Source organism: Oryctolagus cuniculus, chromosome 20, assembly GCF_051225735.1.
Source record: "Oryctolagus cuniculus isolate XC-2025 breed Fujian yellow rabbit chromosome 20, ASM5122573v1, whole genome shotgun sequence".
NCBI lineage: Eukaryota > Metazoa > Chordata > Mammalia > Lagomorpha > Leporidae > Oryctolagus > Oryctolagus cuniculus.
In genome coordinates, this window is record NC_142886.1 from 24,715,655 (window position 1) to 24,734,068 (window position 18,414).

An 18,414-nucleotide genomic window follows, 5' to 3' on the forward strand; every position below is an offset into this window, starting at 1 on the left:
GTCAGGGCACCGGATTCTGTCCCGGTTGCCCCTCTTCCAGGCCAGCTCTTTGCTGTGGCCAGGGAGTGCAGTGGAGGATGGCCCAAGTGCTTGGGCCCTGCACCCCATGGGAGACCAGGAGAAGCACCTGGCTCCTGCCTTAGGATCAGTGCGGTGTGCCAGCCACAGCGTGCCTGCCACAGCGGCCATTGGAGGGTGAACCAAAGGCAAAGGAAGACCTTTCTTTTTTTTTTTTTTTTTTTTTTTTTTTTTTGACAGGCAGAGTGGACAGTGAGAGAGAGAGACAGAGAGAAAGGTCTTCCTTTTGCCGTTGGTTCACTCTCCAATGGCCGCCACGGCCAGCGCGCTGCGGCCGGTGCACCACGCTGATCCGATGGCAGGAGCCAGGTACTTCTTCTGGTCTCCCATGTGGGTGCAGGGCCCAAGGAATTGGGCCATCCTCCACTGCACTCCTGGGCCACAGCAGAGCGCTGGCCTGGAAGAGGGGCAACCGGGACAGAATCCGGCGCCCCGACCGGGACTAGAACCCGGTGTACCGGCGCTGCAAGGCAGAGGATTAGCCTAGTGAGCTGCGGCGCCGGCTGGAAGACCTTTCTCTCTGTCTCTCTCACTGTCCACTCTGCCTGGAAAATAAATAAATAAATAAAGCTTCACAAACTACCTACCATCAGGAGGGAAATGCTACCAGATGAATTGCTAAGTAGCAACTTGTACTCCACTATGTCTTGCTTCTCACCAAGAGATGACAGAATAATAACATCCAGTTCTATGGTTGAGAATGTGGAGTTTCAGCTAGCTGTGGATTCTAAAATTACCTCTACTAGAGTAGGAATTCTTAGCATTCATCTTAGCCATATTCATGTCACAACAGTTTCATTTGTAAAATCAGTCTATAAAAACAACCTTGTTACAATTCTTCTTTTTTTTTTTTTTTTTTTTTTTTGACAGGCAGAGTGGACAGTGAGAGAGACAGAGAGAAAGGTCTTCCTTTGCCGTTGGTTCACCCTCCAATGGCCGCTGCAGCCGGCGCACCGCGCTGATCCAAAGGCAGGAGCAAGGTTCTTCTCCTGGTCTCCCATGGGGTGCAAGGCCCAAGCACTTGGGCCATCCTCCACTGCACTCCCTGGCCACAGCAGAGGGCTGGCCTGGAAGAGGGGCAACCGGGAAAGAATCCGGCGCCCCGACCGGGACTAGAACCCGGTGTGCCAGCGCCGCAAGGCGGAGGATTAGCCTAGTGAGCCGCGGCGTTGGCCCAATTCTTCATCTTTTTAAACCAATCAATAGGCCTCTGTTCAAATTATCAAAGTCCTGGAATGCTTTCCATATTATAAAGCCACCAAGTTTTAGAAAGGATAGCAAATACACAGCCTGTGCCAGAAAGATGTCCTACTCTTTTTCCTGCAAGTTATAAGGTTCATTTCCAGAACTTTAGACATTCATCCTAGCTTTACTCCATATTGGAGGCAACCCCTTCAATGCCAGGTGATGCCACCCACGGCCACACAGGAGCGAGACACACACAGCGGCAAACGTGCGAGAGATACACTATAAGCCACCAACATGCTCGCAGATGATACCAACATGTTTGAAGGGAGCTTTCGGGGCTCATTACCAAATCAGCACGCTCCCTCTGATCACGATTCAGGAGCAGCTATCACGTAAGTGAAGAAGGGTGTGTGTGCAGGGGGCAGGGGAATTAGAGGCCAGAGCCCCCTCAGGACGGGGTGTAGGGACTCCCTTCGCCCCAGGGAGATGGCACAGGGTGGCTCCACAACGACCCTGTACAGTAATTTTAATTGAATTTGAAATGAGAGAAGACAGCGCAGCCTAAGTCTCCCATCCACTGACTTGGTACCAGAACACCACATCTTCCTTAATGACTGATTTTTACTGAATGAAGGCATAATCACAGAACTCCTCCTCCGGAAAAAAAAAAAAAAAGAGAGAGAGAGAGAGAGAGAGCGCGATGCTTTTGAGCACGCCGCTTTTCCAGAGTGTATTCAGCCAGCGCTTTCAACTTCATCTGACTTGGAGTGCAGACGCTCGCAGGAGCTATCAGCTGCGCGGGCCGCCCCGGCCTGGGACCCTGCCCCCGGCCCCAGCCCTGGCGTCTGGGCGCCCGAACGCGCGGCCCTTCTGAGCCGGCAGCCTCGCTCCCAACCACTGCCCCAGCACAGGTCCTTAACTGCCTCTCAGGACACGCCTGGCCCGGCACGGCCGCTGGACGCGCGCCCTCCCTCCCACGGCCACCTCGAATCAGAAGCCAGCAACGGGAGAAGGAGCGCGCCGAGAGAGGCGAGGTCAGGCGGCCGCGGCCACGCTGGCTGCGGGGTGTTGGAAGGCAGGGGACAGGCCCGCGGGCAAGCTGAGAAACGCTGCACACCCGGCAGCCACGGCTCCGACCGTCCGAGCCGGCCGGGCCCGCAGGACGCCACGCCGCCGCTCAGGGCCGGGCCACTGCCGCCTCCCCGCCTGCCCTGCCCAGCCCCGGCCCCGGCCCTGACCCTGACCCAGGCCCCGGCCCCACAGACGCCGCTCCCCGCCGCGGCTCGCACACTCACCGGGAGCGCGCGCCGGCCGGGCGCGATCTCCGCCCCGCCCGGCCCCCGCACGACAGCGCCGCAGCCACGTCACGGCGCGTGCGCTCTCCGCGCGCTCGCAACGGCCCCGGGAGACGCTGCCCACTCGGCGTGCTGGTTTCCTTAGCGACGGAGCGGGCCGGGGCCGAGGCGTCGGGAGGACGGCGGCAGCGCGGACCGCGGGAAAGCCACGATGTCGTCGAAGGGAAAGGACAGGAAAAAAAGCAAAAGCAGAGTCAGAAGCAAGAAGGGGAAGTAAGGAGCAGCGCCGTGGGGCTTCCTCTGCCTGAGTCTGGGCGCCGGCGTCCGCCTTCCTCCCGCTGGCCCTCCTGGACTCCCGCCCCTGAGAAGCTCGATTCCTGTTCATTCTGTTTATTTGAGAGGCACAGTTACAGAGACCTAGACCTAGACCTAGACCTAGACCCACACCCACACCCACACCCACACCCACACCCTTGCGTCTGCTGGTTCACCCCCCAAATGGCCACACCGGCTGGAGCTGGGCTGATCAGGAACCGAAAGCTAATTTCGGGTCTCCCACGTGGGTGCAGGGGCCCAAGCACTTGGGTCATCTTCTACTGCTTCCCCAGGCCGTTCGCAGGAAGCTGGATGGGAAGAGGTGCAGCCGGGACTCGAACCTGCACCCATTAGGAAGTTAACCTACTAAGCCACAGCGCCAGCCCCAACCTGGGCATTCTCGCCCACAGTCTGAGACCTGTCTGTGTGTGTGTATAAGTGAGACAATTGATAAGTATCTAGAGCCTTGCCGGGTGGTTGAAGTCGCTCCTCGGGCCTTTCCGGCGGCCCCTATAGATGCAGAGGGGGAACCCGAAGAATCTGACCAGACTGCCAGAGGCGTTGCAGTGGGTCGTGCCCCAGCACTGGCGTTTGCAAGGGTGGGACTGCTGCTAGTTTGCCCTCAGATCTCTCGTGCTGTCCTCTGCTGGCTTCCGTGGAGTTAGACATGGTGTTCAGCAGCGCCATAAATGGGACCGCAACGGAGTCTCTGACACGTGTGTTGTTTATAAAGTCGCTTAAAGTTCACAGTCAGTACAGAAAGTCTGAAAGTATCAGGAAAACAGCACCTGCAATCCCATTACCCAAAGATAAACACTACTGTCATTTTGGAGTATTTGTTTTTCTTTGTAAAGTGATCACCCAGTAGGCATACTTATTTGTAGCTTTTTCATCTCATGTATTAATATAATTTTTTTTTTAATATTTTTATTTGAAAGGTCAAAAGACAGTCTAAGATCTCCCATCAGCTGTCTCACTCCCAAATGCTGGCAACAGCCCAGCCAAAGCCAGGAGTCAGGAACTCAGTCTCCCACATGGGAGACGGGGACCCAAGTACTTGAGCTGTCATCTCCTAGCTCCCAGGGTCCACTTTAACAGGAAGCTGGGTCAAAAGCAGAGAAGCCAGGACATTTGGAGCTTGGCTGATCCGAAGCCAGGAGCTTCTTCCAGGTCTCCCTCATGGGTGGCAGTACCCCAAGCACTTGGGCATGTTGCACTGCTTTTCCTTGGCCATTAGCAGGGAGCTGAATCAGAAGTGGAGCAGCCAAGACTCCAGCCAGCACCCATATGGGATGCCAGTGCTGTGGTAGCAGCTTTACCCGCTACAGTACCAGCCCTGTGATTTTTTTTTTAATGTAATTGCAGTTAGTCTAGCCAAGGCCAAGGCCTTATCACATTCCTGGAATGCACTAGCCTATGTTTCTGTCTTTGGCCATGCCATCTGCAATGAGGAACACCAAGGACAACCACTCTTTTATTCCTTGGATTTTCTGTGGCGCATTGTTTGAGAAACGCAGCTTGTATCAGAGGTGTCTGCTTCCTTGCCTGGAGTGTTCTGAGCAGGTGAGGCCTGACTCCTTCAGGGAGCGATTGGACGATTATAGCGAGGCAGTCTCTGGAGCCTAGTCGTGCTGGAAGAGGAGCTGTGGACTAGGTGGTTGGGGAATGGGGTTGGCCTTCATTTGAAGGGAACCAGAGTTGAAAGTAGGGGTGGAGAGGTGCTAAGAGGTGGGAATGGGCAAGTGGAAATGTAGAGTGACAGTATGTACATGGCCACACATACGTGTGTGTGAATATTTAGAATTCAAACACTATGAAGTCGTCTTTTTTTTTTTTTTTAAGATTATTTATTTATTTGGCCGGCACCGCGGCTCACTAGGCTAATCCTCCGCCTGCGGTGCCGGCACCCCAGGTTCTAGTCCCGGTCAGGGCACCGGATTCTGTCCCGGTTGTTCCTCTTCCAGTCCAGCTCTCTGCTGTGGCCGGGAGTGCAGTGGAGGATGGCCCAAGTGCTTGGGCCCTGCACCCACCTGGGAAACCAGGAGGAAGCACCTGGCTCCTGGCTTCAGATCGGTGCAGTGCGCTGGCCGGCCGTAGCAGCCATCTGGGGGGTGAACGAACGGAAGGAAGACTTTTCTCTCTGTCTCTCTCACTGTCTAACTCTACTGTCAAAAAACATTTATTTATTTATTTATTTATTTGAAAGGCAGAGTTACAGGGAGGTGGAGGCAGAGAGAGAGAGATAGAGGTCTTCCATCCACTGGTTCACAGAGCTTGCCCCAGTTATATATATTACCTGTTTATATACGTATCTGGTGCCTGTCATATATAAGGGATGGTGTTTTGTTAATCCTCTTACAATATTAGTTTGAAAAATCTCTCCTTTTATCACTTTAATCGTTAGGTTCCTGCCTTTTTGAAAGTTTCCTCTCCATCCCTTTATAAAGAATTATGTTTTGTTTCTTAGGCATCATTAAAGTCCACTGCACTGTGGCACCAGCTGATGTTTAACACACACTTGCACTCTGACTCCAATTTGGTCCAAGGTCTAGCCAGAAACAAAACAAAATAAACCTGGGAGATGGAGAGAGCGGGGGATTACAGGTACATCACAAACATACCCTCATGTCACAGGGTAACAAGAGAATCAGTGGACTTGCTGCAGAGAGAACCAAGGTAAGAGCCCTGGTAGGAATAGAAAGAACGGTTCAAAGATGGGAGAATCAGAGATGGGAAGATTGAACATTGCGTGAAACACATTGGATTTATCATGCCTTTCCTCATTGTTTCTCCAGGCATTTAGAGTTATGCTCCAAAGTTCCCCTCTTCTAGGAAGAAATACCTACCAACTATTTTGGGAATGCAAGTAAATGTATGTTTCTCATTAACTCATGTATCCAACAATATTTGCTCATGTGTGCCAGGCAGTGCCCAGCAAAGCAATTTTGAAAAAGAGCAAGAGATAGAATACTCATGAGTTACAGCGGAGAAGGAGTCACAGGCCGTATGTGTTCTCTGTCATGCAGGAAGTCGGTGAAAACAGATGAATCTGTGGTGGAGAGAGCCAAAGCCAATGCTTCTCTCTGGGAGGCCAGGTTGGAAGTCACCGAGCTCTCCAGGATTGAGTACCGTGATACTTCCCGGAGACTGGCGAAAAGTAATGAGGAGTTGAAGAAACAGCAGTATATAATGGAGAAAGACACAATCTCTGTCTTAAGCTACCTGAAGAAGCAGGACCAGGAGAAAGACAATATGGTAGGTAGATAGAATGCCTCCGATACCGCACTCCTGTCTCTGGTTGCACTTGTGTGAAGACGTATACCTCTTAATAACGCCATGTAGCTGCCATATTGTAATTCCCATTTTACGGCTGAAGAAATTGACTCAGAAAGGACTGAGAACTGACCCCAGGTCACGCAGCTAGTCGATGTTAAAAGGGGGAACTCGGGTATAGTGACACATTCTTCTTGTACCCACCTGCCCGGTAAGCCCCTGGGAAACCCAAGGAAGTTTCCACCATGCTGAGGATGGTGTGCTTCCTTTCCAAGTACGTTTTTGCACCTCTACTCTTGATGTTCACTTCCATAAATAATGCATACTGTAGTCATGGTTTAAAATGCACGTAAGTACTATCATACTGCAAATATCTTTTGCAACTTTTCACTTAACATTATTCTGTGACAATTTACAAAATCATGTGATGATTCAGTTTTCTTAAAATTTATAACACATTCCATTTTTCAAAAAGATTTATTTGAAAGGCAGAAGAGAGAGAGAGAGAGAGAGAGAATCTTCCATCTGCTGGTTCACTCCCCAAATGGCTACAACAGTACAACAGCCAGAGCAGGGCCAGGCCAGACTCGGGAAGGGTCCAGACACGTGGGCCATCACCTGTTCCCTTGCTGGGTGCACTAGCAGGAAGCAGCACTGGATTGTGGGCTGCCAGCATTCCAAGGAGCAGCTTAAACCACTGCACCGCAACGCCAGCCCCGGCAGGTGGCTCTAAAAATTCATTCCTAATTGCCTTATAATAATTCCTTTAAATAAGTAAACCAAAATTCACTTCTCCTTACCCTTCTGTTGGTCATTTAGATTCCCTTTCATTGTTACAGACATCAGCTGAAGGCTCTGGTGTATGTCTGCCTGTGCCCACGTGTGAGAGTTTCTCCAGAGAGGCCTTGTGGAAGTGAGGTTACCACATTATGGGAGTGTGCCACTGAAACTTCGCAAAGGTTTAAGTTGGGCCCTACAGAGCTTTTAGCAGTGAATATCATTGCAGGCAATGTATTAGAATAGTTCTTGTTTACCTGCGTTTTGGTCAGCACTTGACCTACACTTAGTATCTTTTGCCAGTCTTACGTGTTTATAAATGATCTCACTGTTGCTTCATTTATTTTCCTGGTTTCTAGTCACTTGAACATCTTTTCTGTGGTCTTCACACGTTTTGCTTCTGCACACATGCTTGCATGAACTAATACTGGAGTGATGGGGGAGCTTGGCTCCTACTTAAGGGTGATGTGCAAGTTTAGGAGTCACTCCATGTGGTTTTCTTTTTGAGTTATTTATTTGAAAAGCAGAGTTACAGAGAAGCAGAGGCAGAGCGAGCGAGAGTCTTCCATCCACTGGTTCGATGGATGCTAAAACTATTGGTGAAAATATGATGAGGAGAAGGATATTTGTATAACTTAAAAATATCTTCCCACAAATTACTTAATAATAACAGGAGGAAAAATAGTTACTTTTAAGGGGAGAAATCTGGCAGGCGCAATCTTAACCAATTAATTAAAAATAATATCATGATGTTGTATACTAAAAAGAATACATCACCACTTAGACAGAATTTGCTTGCCATGAGAAAACACCAGACAAGTTCCATCTTGAACAGTATTTAAAAAAAATTGACATAAAAGGAGATGGGAATTCTAGATTAAAGGAGAGCAAGATACATGACAACTAAATCCAATTCATGATCCTAGAGAAGGAAAAAAGTTACAATAAAGGACGTTATTGGAACAACTGTCCGCTAAACTTGATTATGGAGTATAGACTAAGAAATAGTATCATATCAGTGTTAAATTTCCTAAATGATAACTATACTGTGCATATAAAACATAATGTCCTTTTTTATTAGGAAATGCATATTTGGGGTAGGGGTATGATGTCAACTTAAACTCATATGGTTCAGAAAAACATATATATATAGAGAGAAAGCAAATGTGCTAAAATTAAGAGGGAAAGAGAAAGAAAATGTGTCAAAATTTATGTGTTTGGATTCTGTACTCTGCTTGAGACTTAAAAAAAAAAGTTACATAAGAGAAATGTAGATCTAAGTGACAATGAGGTGTCTCCTCGCACTCATTATGATGGCTGATTTAGAAGGTGCAGGCTCGTCCTGCAAGGCCCACACTGCCGGGATCGTGGGGCGACAGCATCCTTCCACAAGAAGCACTGGAGACAAGAACACGTACGTGTATTACCAGTCAGACTTAAGCTTTTAAAGGGCAGGCAGAGGGGGCATAGCTAGTTTAGGGCAACACTAATTCTATAGGATAAAGCCGATAATTGGCGCAGCTGTGCTTCTCCAATCAGCTTGAAGGTCACATCACCTAATGGTCCTGGGCCACACCCGAGTGCTGTTTGCCTGACTGGTAATTACAAGACCCTTCAACGGGGAGTGAGGTAGGGGAAATGTGCCAGCAGTCAGACCATCCTAACCTCCTGCATGGGCTGGGCAGGCAATCCCCCAGCCAGGCACAGGATCACCCACAAAGAGGGAGCGTGCGAGGGAATAACATGTTCTTAGAATTGTACAGAGCACATCAGATCTGTTAAAAACTAACTTTTTTTGAAAAATTAAAACAGCTACATACAAGGACATCCTTTTGTGGAAAAAAACAACTATAGAAATTCTGTTGTGTTCATCACAATTGAGTTTGGATGGATTACCACAAATGAATAGTTGAAGATCTTTTTTAAAGTCACATTTTTTTGGCAGCAACATTTCTTTAGAATGTTGTCTAAGGCTAGCTGCATGATTAACGAAAGATATTGGGCTTTTTCCCATTTACTAAGTTGATAATTTTTTGGATTTATTTGTGATTATCATGGCATTGCTTTTTAATTATCCATAGGCTAATTTAGTACATTTCCAAAGAGTTAAAATTTTGAGTTTGTATCACTCAGATAATATTGGAATAAAATATGTAAAGGATAAAAAGATTGAAATCCTGTCACTTGCTACAATGTGGTGAACCTCAAGGATATTAATTTAAATGAAGTAAGCCAGTCACAAATGATCAAGTACTGTATGAAGTATTACACATAAAGTATTTAAAGGAGTCACAGCATAGGAGCAGAAAAGGTGATTGCCAAGGACTCGGGGGAGAGAAGAGGGAATGTGTGTCTAATGGGTAGAGAGTTGGATTTGCAAGATGAAAAATTCTAAAGCTCTGTTTAACAGTGTGGGTATACTTGACACTACTAACCGCATATGAGAAACTGCCAACATGATATATTTAATAGTTTTTTTTTTTTTTTTACCACAATAAACAAGCTACCTAGGTTATTCTCATGATAACCAGGTTTTGAAAACTGAAAAAAGCAGATTAATGGTATGGTATGGGTAAGTTCCTGTCCCCTTCTCTTCCCACTCACTCACTGCTTCTTCTACCCTGCTGGCTTTAGTGTTATGCAGAAACTAGGCCATACTGAAGGTAGGACACGGAGCACTGTCTTTACCCTTCTTACTCTCTATTTTCATCTTCCACAGATTGAAAAATTAAAACAGCAGTTGATTGAAACAAAGGAAAAAGCTGAAGAGGAGAAGCAGCAAATGGTGAGTTCTCTATATTCACTAACACTTTACTTACTGCTTAGTTCAGGTATTTAAGAGCCAATAAGTGTGGCTGGTGCTGGGAGACGGTTTCAGTCTCAGCTGCTCCACTTCCAGTCCAGCTCCCTGTTAAGGCACCTGGGAAAGCAGTGGAAGATGGCCCAAGTCCTTGAGCCCCTGCACCCGCATGGGGGACCCGAAGAAGCTCCTGGCTCCTGGCTTCAGACTGACCCAGCGCTGGCCATTGTGGCCATTTGGGGAGTGAACAAACAGATGGAAAATTTCTGTCTCTCCTCCTTCTCGCTCACTCTCTCTCTCTCTCTGTAACTCTGCCTTTCAAATAAATAAAATCTTTTAAAAAAAAAAAGACCCAATAAGAATAATAAGTTTAAAGCAGCCCAATGACTGGAAATCCCACACACTTCATTGTACAGAAGCTCAAAGATAACATAGTAAATATGTTATTGCAGAGAACTATCTGGTGTTAGGAATGCTTTTTGTTCCTAAGTTTGTTATTGTTTCTAGGGCTATTTCAGTAGACAGAGCTCAGAAATATATATTTTTAAAATATTAAATTATGAATTCATACTAATACTTTCAGTTCAGTTGTAGGAATATAAAGTTTTTATTTAATCTTACCTGTATCTCCTTTCTTCCTTGCCAAAAATCTAGTTCTTCAAAAAAAGTTGTTGGCCGGCACCACGGCTCACTAGGCTAATCCTCCGCCTGCGGCGCCAGCACCCTGGGTCCTAGTCCCGGTTGGGGTGCCGGTTCTGTCCTGGTTGCTCTCTGCTATGGCCCAGGAAGGCAGTGGAGGATGGCCCAAGTGCTTGGGCCCTGCACCCGCATGGGAGACCAGGATGAAGCACCTGGCTCTTGGCTTCGGATTGGCGCAGCGCCCCAACCGTAGCAGCCACTTGGGGAGTCAACCAACAGAAAAAGGAAGACCTTTCTCTCTGTCTCTCTGTCTCTCTCACTGTCTAACTCTACCTGTCAAAAAAATAAAAAATTAAAAAGAAAAAAGTTATCATTTATTTCTTTTTATCTATTTAAAAGGCAGAGAGAGAGAGAGATCTGTCATCTGCTGGTTTATTGCCTAAATGCCCACAACAGCTGGGGCTAGGCCACGCAGAAGCCAGGAGACAGAAACTCAATCTGGGTCTCCCACAGGGGTGGCAGGAACCCAAGTACTGGAGCCATCACTGCTGCCTCCCAGGGTGCCCATGAGTAGGAAGCTGGGATAGGAAGCGGAGTTGGGACTTTAACCCAGATACTCTGATAATGGGATGTGGGCATCCCAAGGGCATCTTTTTGTTGTATCTCATAAAGACAACATTTGAAACATAGTAATTTTTCCCACTGTACCTGCTCTCCCACCCCTTCCTCTTCCCTCTCCTGTTTAATCTGAGAAAGAAAAAGAAAAAATAATAAAATAAAAAAGCTAAGAAAATTGTCCGTCGACAGTCCAGCCAAGGGCTGTTCAGTGCTTCCTTATCGAAGGTGATTTCACTTTTTTTTCCCTTTCCTCCTTTCCTTTCCTTCCTCACCCTTCTTTTCTTTTAGAAACTTAATTATCTTTAAAGAAGAACCCAGGAATGATACATCTCTTGCCAGCTCTTAGATATAACTGTAACTAATATCCTCCACTTAATACACTAAAAGGAAGTGATTGGGGACAGAGGTCCTGCATGGGAAGTTAGTGCACAGTGACTCTTGCTTATTTAACAAATAGCACTCTTCTGTATGACATCAGTGATCACCGAGGTATCTTGACATGCGCTGCCTCAGCTATGGAGCCTTCACTCCTTTTTATTCTATTATTATTTCCAGACACGTAGTACTATTTATATGATCACTTTAACACTTGTCCCTTTCTATATGGTCACTTTACCACTTAATCCTATCCATTTGATCTCTGTAACACTTAAACTGATATATTTTACCAGCCAGCTTAAGGGAATTTGGGGTCCCATGGCAAATTTCTAAACTGTACCCTTAGAATTAAGTTCATAGGAATGTATGCAGAACTATACTGCTTTGTAGTTATGAACTTCATACATTTCAACTTTAAGGTCTTGGTAATTCTTCTCACTGTGCCTGCCCTCCTACCTACACTCCCACCCTCCTTCCTCTTCCTTTTCTTATTCTCACTCTTATTTTTTACTAAGATCTATTTTCTTTTATAAATCTTTTTAAAAAGATTTATTTTACTTATTTGAAAGACAGAGAGAGAGAGAGAGAGAGAGAGAGAGAGAGAGAGAGAGGTCTTCCATCTGCTGATTCACTCTCAAGATGGCTGCAATGGCCCGGAGCTACACCGATCCGAAGCCAGGAGCCAGGAGCTTCTTCCAGGTCTCCCACGTGGGTGCAGGGGCCCAAGGACTTGGGTCATCTTCTACTGCTTTCCCAGGCCACAGCAGAGAGCTGGATCAGAAGAGGAGCAGCCAGGACTAGAACCAAAGCCCATATGGGATGCCAGTGCTTCAGGCCGGGGCTTCAACCCACTATGCCACAGCACTGGCCCCTAAGATCTATTTTCAATTTTTATACACATATAATTAACCCTATGTTAAGTAAAGAGTTCAATAATTAGTATGAAAGAACAAAGATAAGGAAGATATGATAAGGGAAAAGAAAAGAAAAAGAAAAATATAAACTAAAAAGCTGTTTCTCAACAGACAAGGACTGTTCAAAGTCATTGCTTTTTGAAGTGTCAGTATCATTTCTACAGGTTGCCTTTTAGGTGCTCTTTTAGTTATCACAGGTCAGAGAGAACATATGGTATTTGTCCTTTTGGGGCTGGTTTATTTCACTAAGTATAATGTTTTCCAGTTTCATCCATTTTGTTGCAAATGACCAGATTTCATTTTTTCACTGCTTTGTAGTATTCCATGGTGTACATATCCCATAATTTCTTTATGCAGTCTTCAATTGATGGGCATTTCAGTTGATTCTATGTCTTTGGTATTGTGAATTGAGCTGCGATAAACATGGAGGTACAGATAGCTCTTTTTTTTTTTTCTAAGATTTTATTTATTTATTTGACAGGTAGGGTTACAGACAGTGAGAGAAATAGGCAGAGAGAAATGTCCTCTCTCCACTGGTTCACTCCCCAAATGGCCACAACGGCCAGAGCTGTGACGATCTGAAGCCAGGAGCCAGGTGCCTCTTCCCAGTCCCCCACGCGGGTGAGGGGCCCAAGCACTTGGGCCATCTTCCACTGCCTTCCCAGGCCACAGCAGAGAGCTGGACTGGAAGAGGGGCAGCTAAGACAAGAACAAGAGCCCATATGGATGCTGGTGCCGCAGGCGGAGGATTAACCCAGTGCGCCATGACGCCCGTCCCAGATAGTTCTTTCATATGCTGATTTTGTTTCCCTTGGGTAGATTCCCAGGAGTGGGATGGCTGGAATATATGGTAGGTCTATATTCAGATTTCTGAGGCATCTTCACACTGTCTCCCAGACTGGCTTTACCAATTTATATTCCCACCAACAGTGGATTAGGGTACCCCAGGGCATTTTCTTTTTTTTAGATTTACTTATTTATTTGAAAGTCAGAGAGAGGCAGAGAGGCAGAGAGGCAGAGAGGGAGAGAGAGAGAGAGAGAGAGAGAGAGAGGTCTTCCGTCCGCTGGTTCACTCCCCAAATGGCTGAAACGGCCAGAGCTCCGAAGCCAGGAGCCAAGAGCTTCTTCCGGGTCTCCCACATGGGTGCAGGGGCACAAGGACCTGTGCCATTTCATACTGCTTTTCCAAGCCATAGCAGAGAGCTGGATTGGAAGTGGAGCAGCCAGGACTGGAACTGGCGCCCATATAGGATGCCGGCACTGCAGGTGGCAGCTTTACCTGCTGTGCCACAGTGCCAGCCCCCTCAAGGGCATCTTAACCACAAAGTCAGATGCCCCCCTTCCAAAATCCTGGTTCTTAATCAGTATAATTACTTCGTTGCTTAAACCTTACTACATCAAAATCCTCAGTATACTAAGGTACCACCAATAGTAGATTACTGGAAATAATTTAGGATTTGGGGAGGTATTTCCACGCCCATAGAAAATATACTAATGAGGATTTATGGTCAAAATTGCAAGATATAAAACCATTTTGAATTCCTTACTGTGAACACAAACCCAACATATTTTGCCATAAACCCAACATATATGCCACAAATCCAACATATTTTGCTTCTGAGAGGTTGCTTTTTAAAAATATATATCTATTTATTTGAAAGAAAGAGATCTTCCATCCACTGGTTCATTTCCCAAATGCCAACAACAACTGGGTCTGGACCAGGCCAAAGCCAGGAGCCAGTAACTCAATCCAGATCTCCCACATGGGTGGCAGGGGCCCAAATACGTGGGCCATCATTTGGTACCTCCCAGGTGCATTAACAGGAAACAGAACGAGAAACAGAGGTGCAGGACTCAGACTCCAGGCACTCTGAAATGGGATATGGGTGCCCCAAGGGTAGTTTAACCTGTGTGCACAATGTCTGCCCCAGAGGTTACTTTTTAAGATTAAATTTTGAATGTAAAAATTTGTAATTATGTAAAGTGTATACATGGTTTTGAAATCAAGACTATCAAACAGGGGCTGGTGCTGTGGTGCAGTGTGTTAAAGCCCTAGCGTGCAGCGCTGACATCCCATATGGGTGCCTGTTCAAGTTCCTGCTGTTCCTCTTCCAATCCTGCTCTCTGCTGTGGCCTGGGAAAGCAGTAGAAGATGGCCCAAGTCCTTGTGCCCCTGCACCCACGTGGGAGACCTGGGAGAAGCTCCTGCTCCCGGCTCCAGATTGGCTCAGCTCCAGCCATTGTGGCCATTTAGGGGAGTGAACCAGAGGATTGGAGACCTCTCTCTCTCTCTCTCTCTCTCTCTCTCTCTCACTGTCTTTAACTTTACCTCTCAAACAAATAAAATGTTGTTTTTTTTTTTTTTAAAAAGACTGTGAAACAAAGTATGTATTGAGAAATCCAATTTCAATCCATGTCTTTTCCACACTGCCTTTTCCCTGTTCCTGTAGGTACTCATTGTGGGTTTATCCTTTCACTTAAAAATTTTTCACTGATGTTTGTAATAAATATTAACAGACAGGCATATTGCATCTCTTCTTTCTTAGATAAAGTGTAGTATATATTTTATTTCGTGTTTCTCGGAGATGAATCCACAGCCATGTATGAAGCTCTCCCGCATTAGCTATATGGTGGTCAGTTACATGTGTGTTCTCACTGTATTCAGCTGGACTCCACTTGAGTCAGGAATGCTAGGACAGGGTACCATAGATCAGGTGGTATAAACACACACATCACCCAGTTTTAGAGGCTGGAAGTCTGAGGTCAGGGTGTCAGCATGGGAAGGTTCTTTTATTTTATTTTATTTTATTTTTTGACAGGCAGAGTGGACAGTGTGAGAGAGAGACAGAGAGAAAGGTCTTCCTTTGCCGTTGGTGCACCCTCCAATGCGGCCGGCGCACCGCGCTGATCCGATGGCAGGAGCCAGGAGCCAGGTGCTTTTCCTGGTCTCCCATGGGGTGCAGGGCCCAAGCACCTGGGCCATCCTCCACTGCACTCCCTGGCCACAGCAGAGAGCTGGCCTGGAAGAGGGGCAACCGGGACAGAATCCGGCGCCCCAACCGGGACTAGAACCCGGTGTGCCGGCGCTGCTAGGCGGAGGATTAGCCTAGTGAGCCGCGGCGCCGGCCTCTTTTATTTTTTAAATAATTATTTTATTCAAAAGGCAGAGTTAGAGAGAGAGAGAAAGAGAACTTCCATCTGCTGGTTCACTCCCCAGAGGGCTGTATCAGCTGGAGCTGGGCCAGGCCAAAGCCAGAGCCAGGAGCTTCATCCAGGTCTCCCATGTGGGTGGCAGGGGCCCAAGCACTTGGGCCATCTTCTGCTGCTTTCCCAGATCATCAGCAGGGAACTGGATTGCAAGTGGAATATCTGGGACTCGAAGCATATGGGATGCCTGTGCCTGCAGGCAGTGGTTTAACCTGCTATGCCACGGCACCAGCCCCATAGGAAGTTTCTTAGTAAGGGCTCGCCTACTGGTTCAGAGGCCACTGCCGCCATGTGTATCCTCACATGGCAGAGAGAAAGTTCTCGTCTCCTCATCTCCTCTTGCAGGCGATCAGTGCCATCACGGAGCTGCACTGTCATGACTGTATCTAAACCTGATTGCCTACCCAAGGCCACACTTCCAGATGCTATTACACGGAGGCTTAGGACTTAAAGGAATTTAGTGAGAGGGGAGGGCAAGCACTCAGCCCATAGCTGCTGACGGGGTTGTTTCTACTGTTTGGTGCTGCAGTTACTGCTCCAGTAAAGAGCCTCTCCTGGACATCTTTTTACATTTTGGCCACTGTGTCTTTGGGGATAGATTTCTAGAGGTGATATTGCTGTGTCAAAGAAAAATATGTATTTTTTGTAGATGCTGCCAAATTTCCCTGTATAGATACTGTGCCGTTTTCATAATACCACTCCCGGGTGTGAGACTGCCTGTTTCTGCAGTGCTGCCAATAGAATATAGTGTCAAATTTGACTTTTGCCAATGTGACTGCTGAGAAATGGTATTGAAGTGTAGTTTTAATTTGTGTTTCATTACGAGGTAGGTTAAGAATCTTTTTCACGTTAGAGGGCCAATTGCATTTTTGATGTCTTTTGTTCATTTTTATTACATTGATCCTTTTCTTCTCCCTCTCACTTTCCCTCTCTCTCCTTCCTTTACTTCCTTCTCTTCCTCTTTCTCCTTTTTCTTGTTTTTCCTCCTTCCTTCTTCTTTTACTAGAACATTTATCCGCCCCTTGTATCTCAGCTTACTAATTTCAATTTAGGTTGGGGATGTTGCCCTTCTTACAGAGTAAAGATTTGTTTAGTCTTCTCATATCCCTTTTAAATAAATATCTACATTGTCTTCCTTTCTATCAGCTTGTATAGAAATTTTCCCAAAATTTTATTTCTTTTACATGTGGTTGGTATCTTTTTATAAAAACTAAAACTTTAGGGGCCAGCACCATGGCTCACTTGGTTAGTCCTCCACCTGCCGCGCCAACATCCATATGGGCGCCTGGTTCTAGTTCCAGCTGCTCCTCTTCCAATCCAGCTCTCTGCTGTGGCTCAGGAGGGCAGTGGAGGATGGCCCAAGTGTTTGGGCCCCTGCGTCAGCATGGGAGACCAGGAGGAAACACCTGGCTCCTGGCTTCGGATTGGCACAGCACCAGCCGTGGCAGCCATTTGGGGAATGAACCAACAGAGGAAAGACCTTTCTCTCCGTCTCTCTCTCACTGTCTATAACTCTGTCAAATAAATAAAAAAAAAATTAAAACTTTATTCAGAGGGCAGACATTTGGTACAGCAGTTAAGCTGCTCCATCCCATATCAAAGTGCCTGGATTTGAGTCCTGACTCTGCCCTCCATTCCAGCTTCCTGCTAATGCACACCCACAGTGCAACAGGTGATGGAGACAGCAGGCAATGGCTGAGCACTTCAGTCTCTGCCACCTGTATAGGAGACCTGGATTGAGTTCCTCGCTCCTGGCCTTGGCCTGGCCCAGCCCTTGCTGTTATGGGCATTTGGGGAATAACCCAGTCGATGGAAGAATTTTCTCTGTCTCTATCTCTTTTTCTTTTTTTCTCTTTGCCTTTTAAATAAATAAACATTTTAAAACTTTATGCAAAGGAAAAGGGATATTTCTTCAAAGATGTACAAATGGCTCAAGGCCTGAATGTGAACATGACTCTGGAACTTTTTTTTATAAAGATTTTATTTATTTATTTGAGAGATAGTTACAGACAGTGAGAGGGAGAGACAGAGATAAAGGTCTTCTGTCTGTTGGTTCACTCCCCAAATGGCTGCAATGGCAGGAGCTGTGCCGATCTGAAGCCAGGAGCCAGGTGCTTCTTCCCAGTCTCCCATGTGGGTGCAGGGGCCCAAGGACTTGGGCTGTCTTCTACTGCTTTCCCAGGCCATAGCAGAGAGCTGAATTGGAAGAGAAGCAGCTGGGACTAGAACCGGTGCCCATATGGGATGCTAGTGTCACAGGCGGAGGATTAGCCTACTGCGCCATGCATGGTGCTGGCCCTATCTGTGGAACTTCTGTTCTTTTTCCTAACTCATCTACAATCTCTTTTTTTAATACAGGAGCGCCAGTACACTATGTATATACATGACCTGGAGGGAAAGTTCAATCAAAGAATCAAAGAAATTGGCATGATTCAGACAGAGCTGAAAGCAATAAAACAATTTCAGAAGAGAAAAATTCAAGTGGAAAAAGAATTAGATGATGTAAGCGCCCCCCTACCCCAAGAGATTAGAACTAACTGTTTATGCTGCAGAAACCTTCACAAACATCCGCTACTATGAGACAGTAAAGAAGTCTTGACATTCTTGAGATTATTTGGGAGGAAAATAGGGAACCATACCAGGTTAGAACTGGAAACCAAAGATTTTTGACAGCAAGACCTTTTCTAGACATTGGTTTCTTGATGGACTCATCCAGCTGCAGCCACCACACCCTCCCACAGTTATTTAGTTAGTCTGGGGGATAATAATTTTAGAAAAAATGTAAAAGCTCTAGGGGTTAAAAGCCACTGTAATCCAAAAGGTGTACTTTGGAAATTTATATTTATTAAATAAAAGTTAAAAAAAAGAAAGAAAAAAGCTCTAGGGGTTTGGTTGAGTGGGGCAGGGATCACTAAGTGTTTTCAGGAAGTTT

At 46.5% G+C, this 18,414-nt stretch overlaps 2 protein-coding genes across 10 annotated transcripts in view; one reads left to right on the forward strand and one right to left on the reverse strand.

The window, feature by feature from the left end:
- ENTPD5 (ectonucleoside triphosphate diphosphohydrolase 5) overlaps positions 1 to 2,692 on the reverse strand; it is a 58,605-nt gene extending 55,913 nt beyond the window's left edge. For 4 of the 6 annotated variants that reach the window (XM_089322353.1, XM_051826259.3, XM_017349383.4 and 1 more), the window contains exon 1: positions 2,562 to 2,692. The gene's annotated coding sequence lies outside the window, so the exon portion shown is untranslated. Of the gene's footprint in view, positions 1 to 1,612; positions 1,953 to 2,250; positions 2,273 to 2,561 lie in introns of those variants that run through there. The other 2 variants (XM_089322351.1, XM_070065263.2) reach the window with 2 other exon arrangements.
- The window catches only part of BBOF1 (basal body orientation factor 1), a 51,060-nt gene continuing 35,299 nt past the window's right edge, over positions 2,654 to 18,414 (forward strand). Inside the window, exons 1-5 of one of the 4 annotated variants that reach the window (XM_008272059.4) lie at positions 2,705 to 2,834; positions 5,344 to 5,552; positions 5,903 to 6,131; positions 9,646 to 9,711; positions 17,841 to 17,984. In XM_008272059.4, coding sequence (XP_008270281.1) covers positions 5,458 to 5,552; positions 5,903 to 6,131; positions 9,646 to 9,711; positions 17,841 to 17,984 — 534 coding nt within the window. In that variant the 5' untranslated portion in view covers positions 2,705 to 2,834; positions 5,344 to 5,457. Of the gene's footprint in view, positions 2,835 to 5,343; positions 5,553 to 5,671; positions 5,749 to 5,902; positions 6,132 to 9,645; positions 9,712 to 17,840; positions 17,985 to 18,414 lie in introns of those variants that run through there. The other 3 variants (XM_089322344.1, XM_008272060.5, XM_089322345.1) reach the window with 3 other exon arrangements.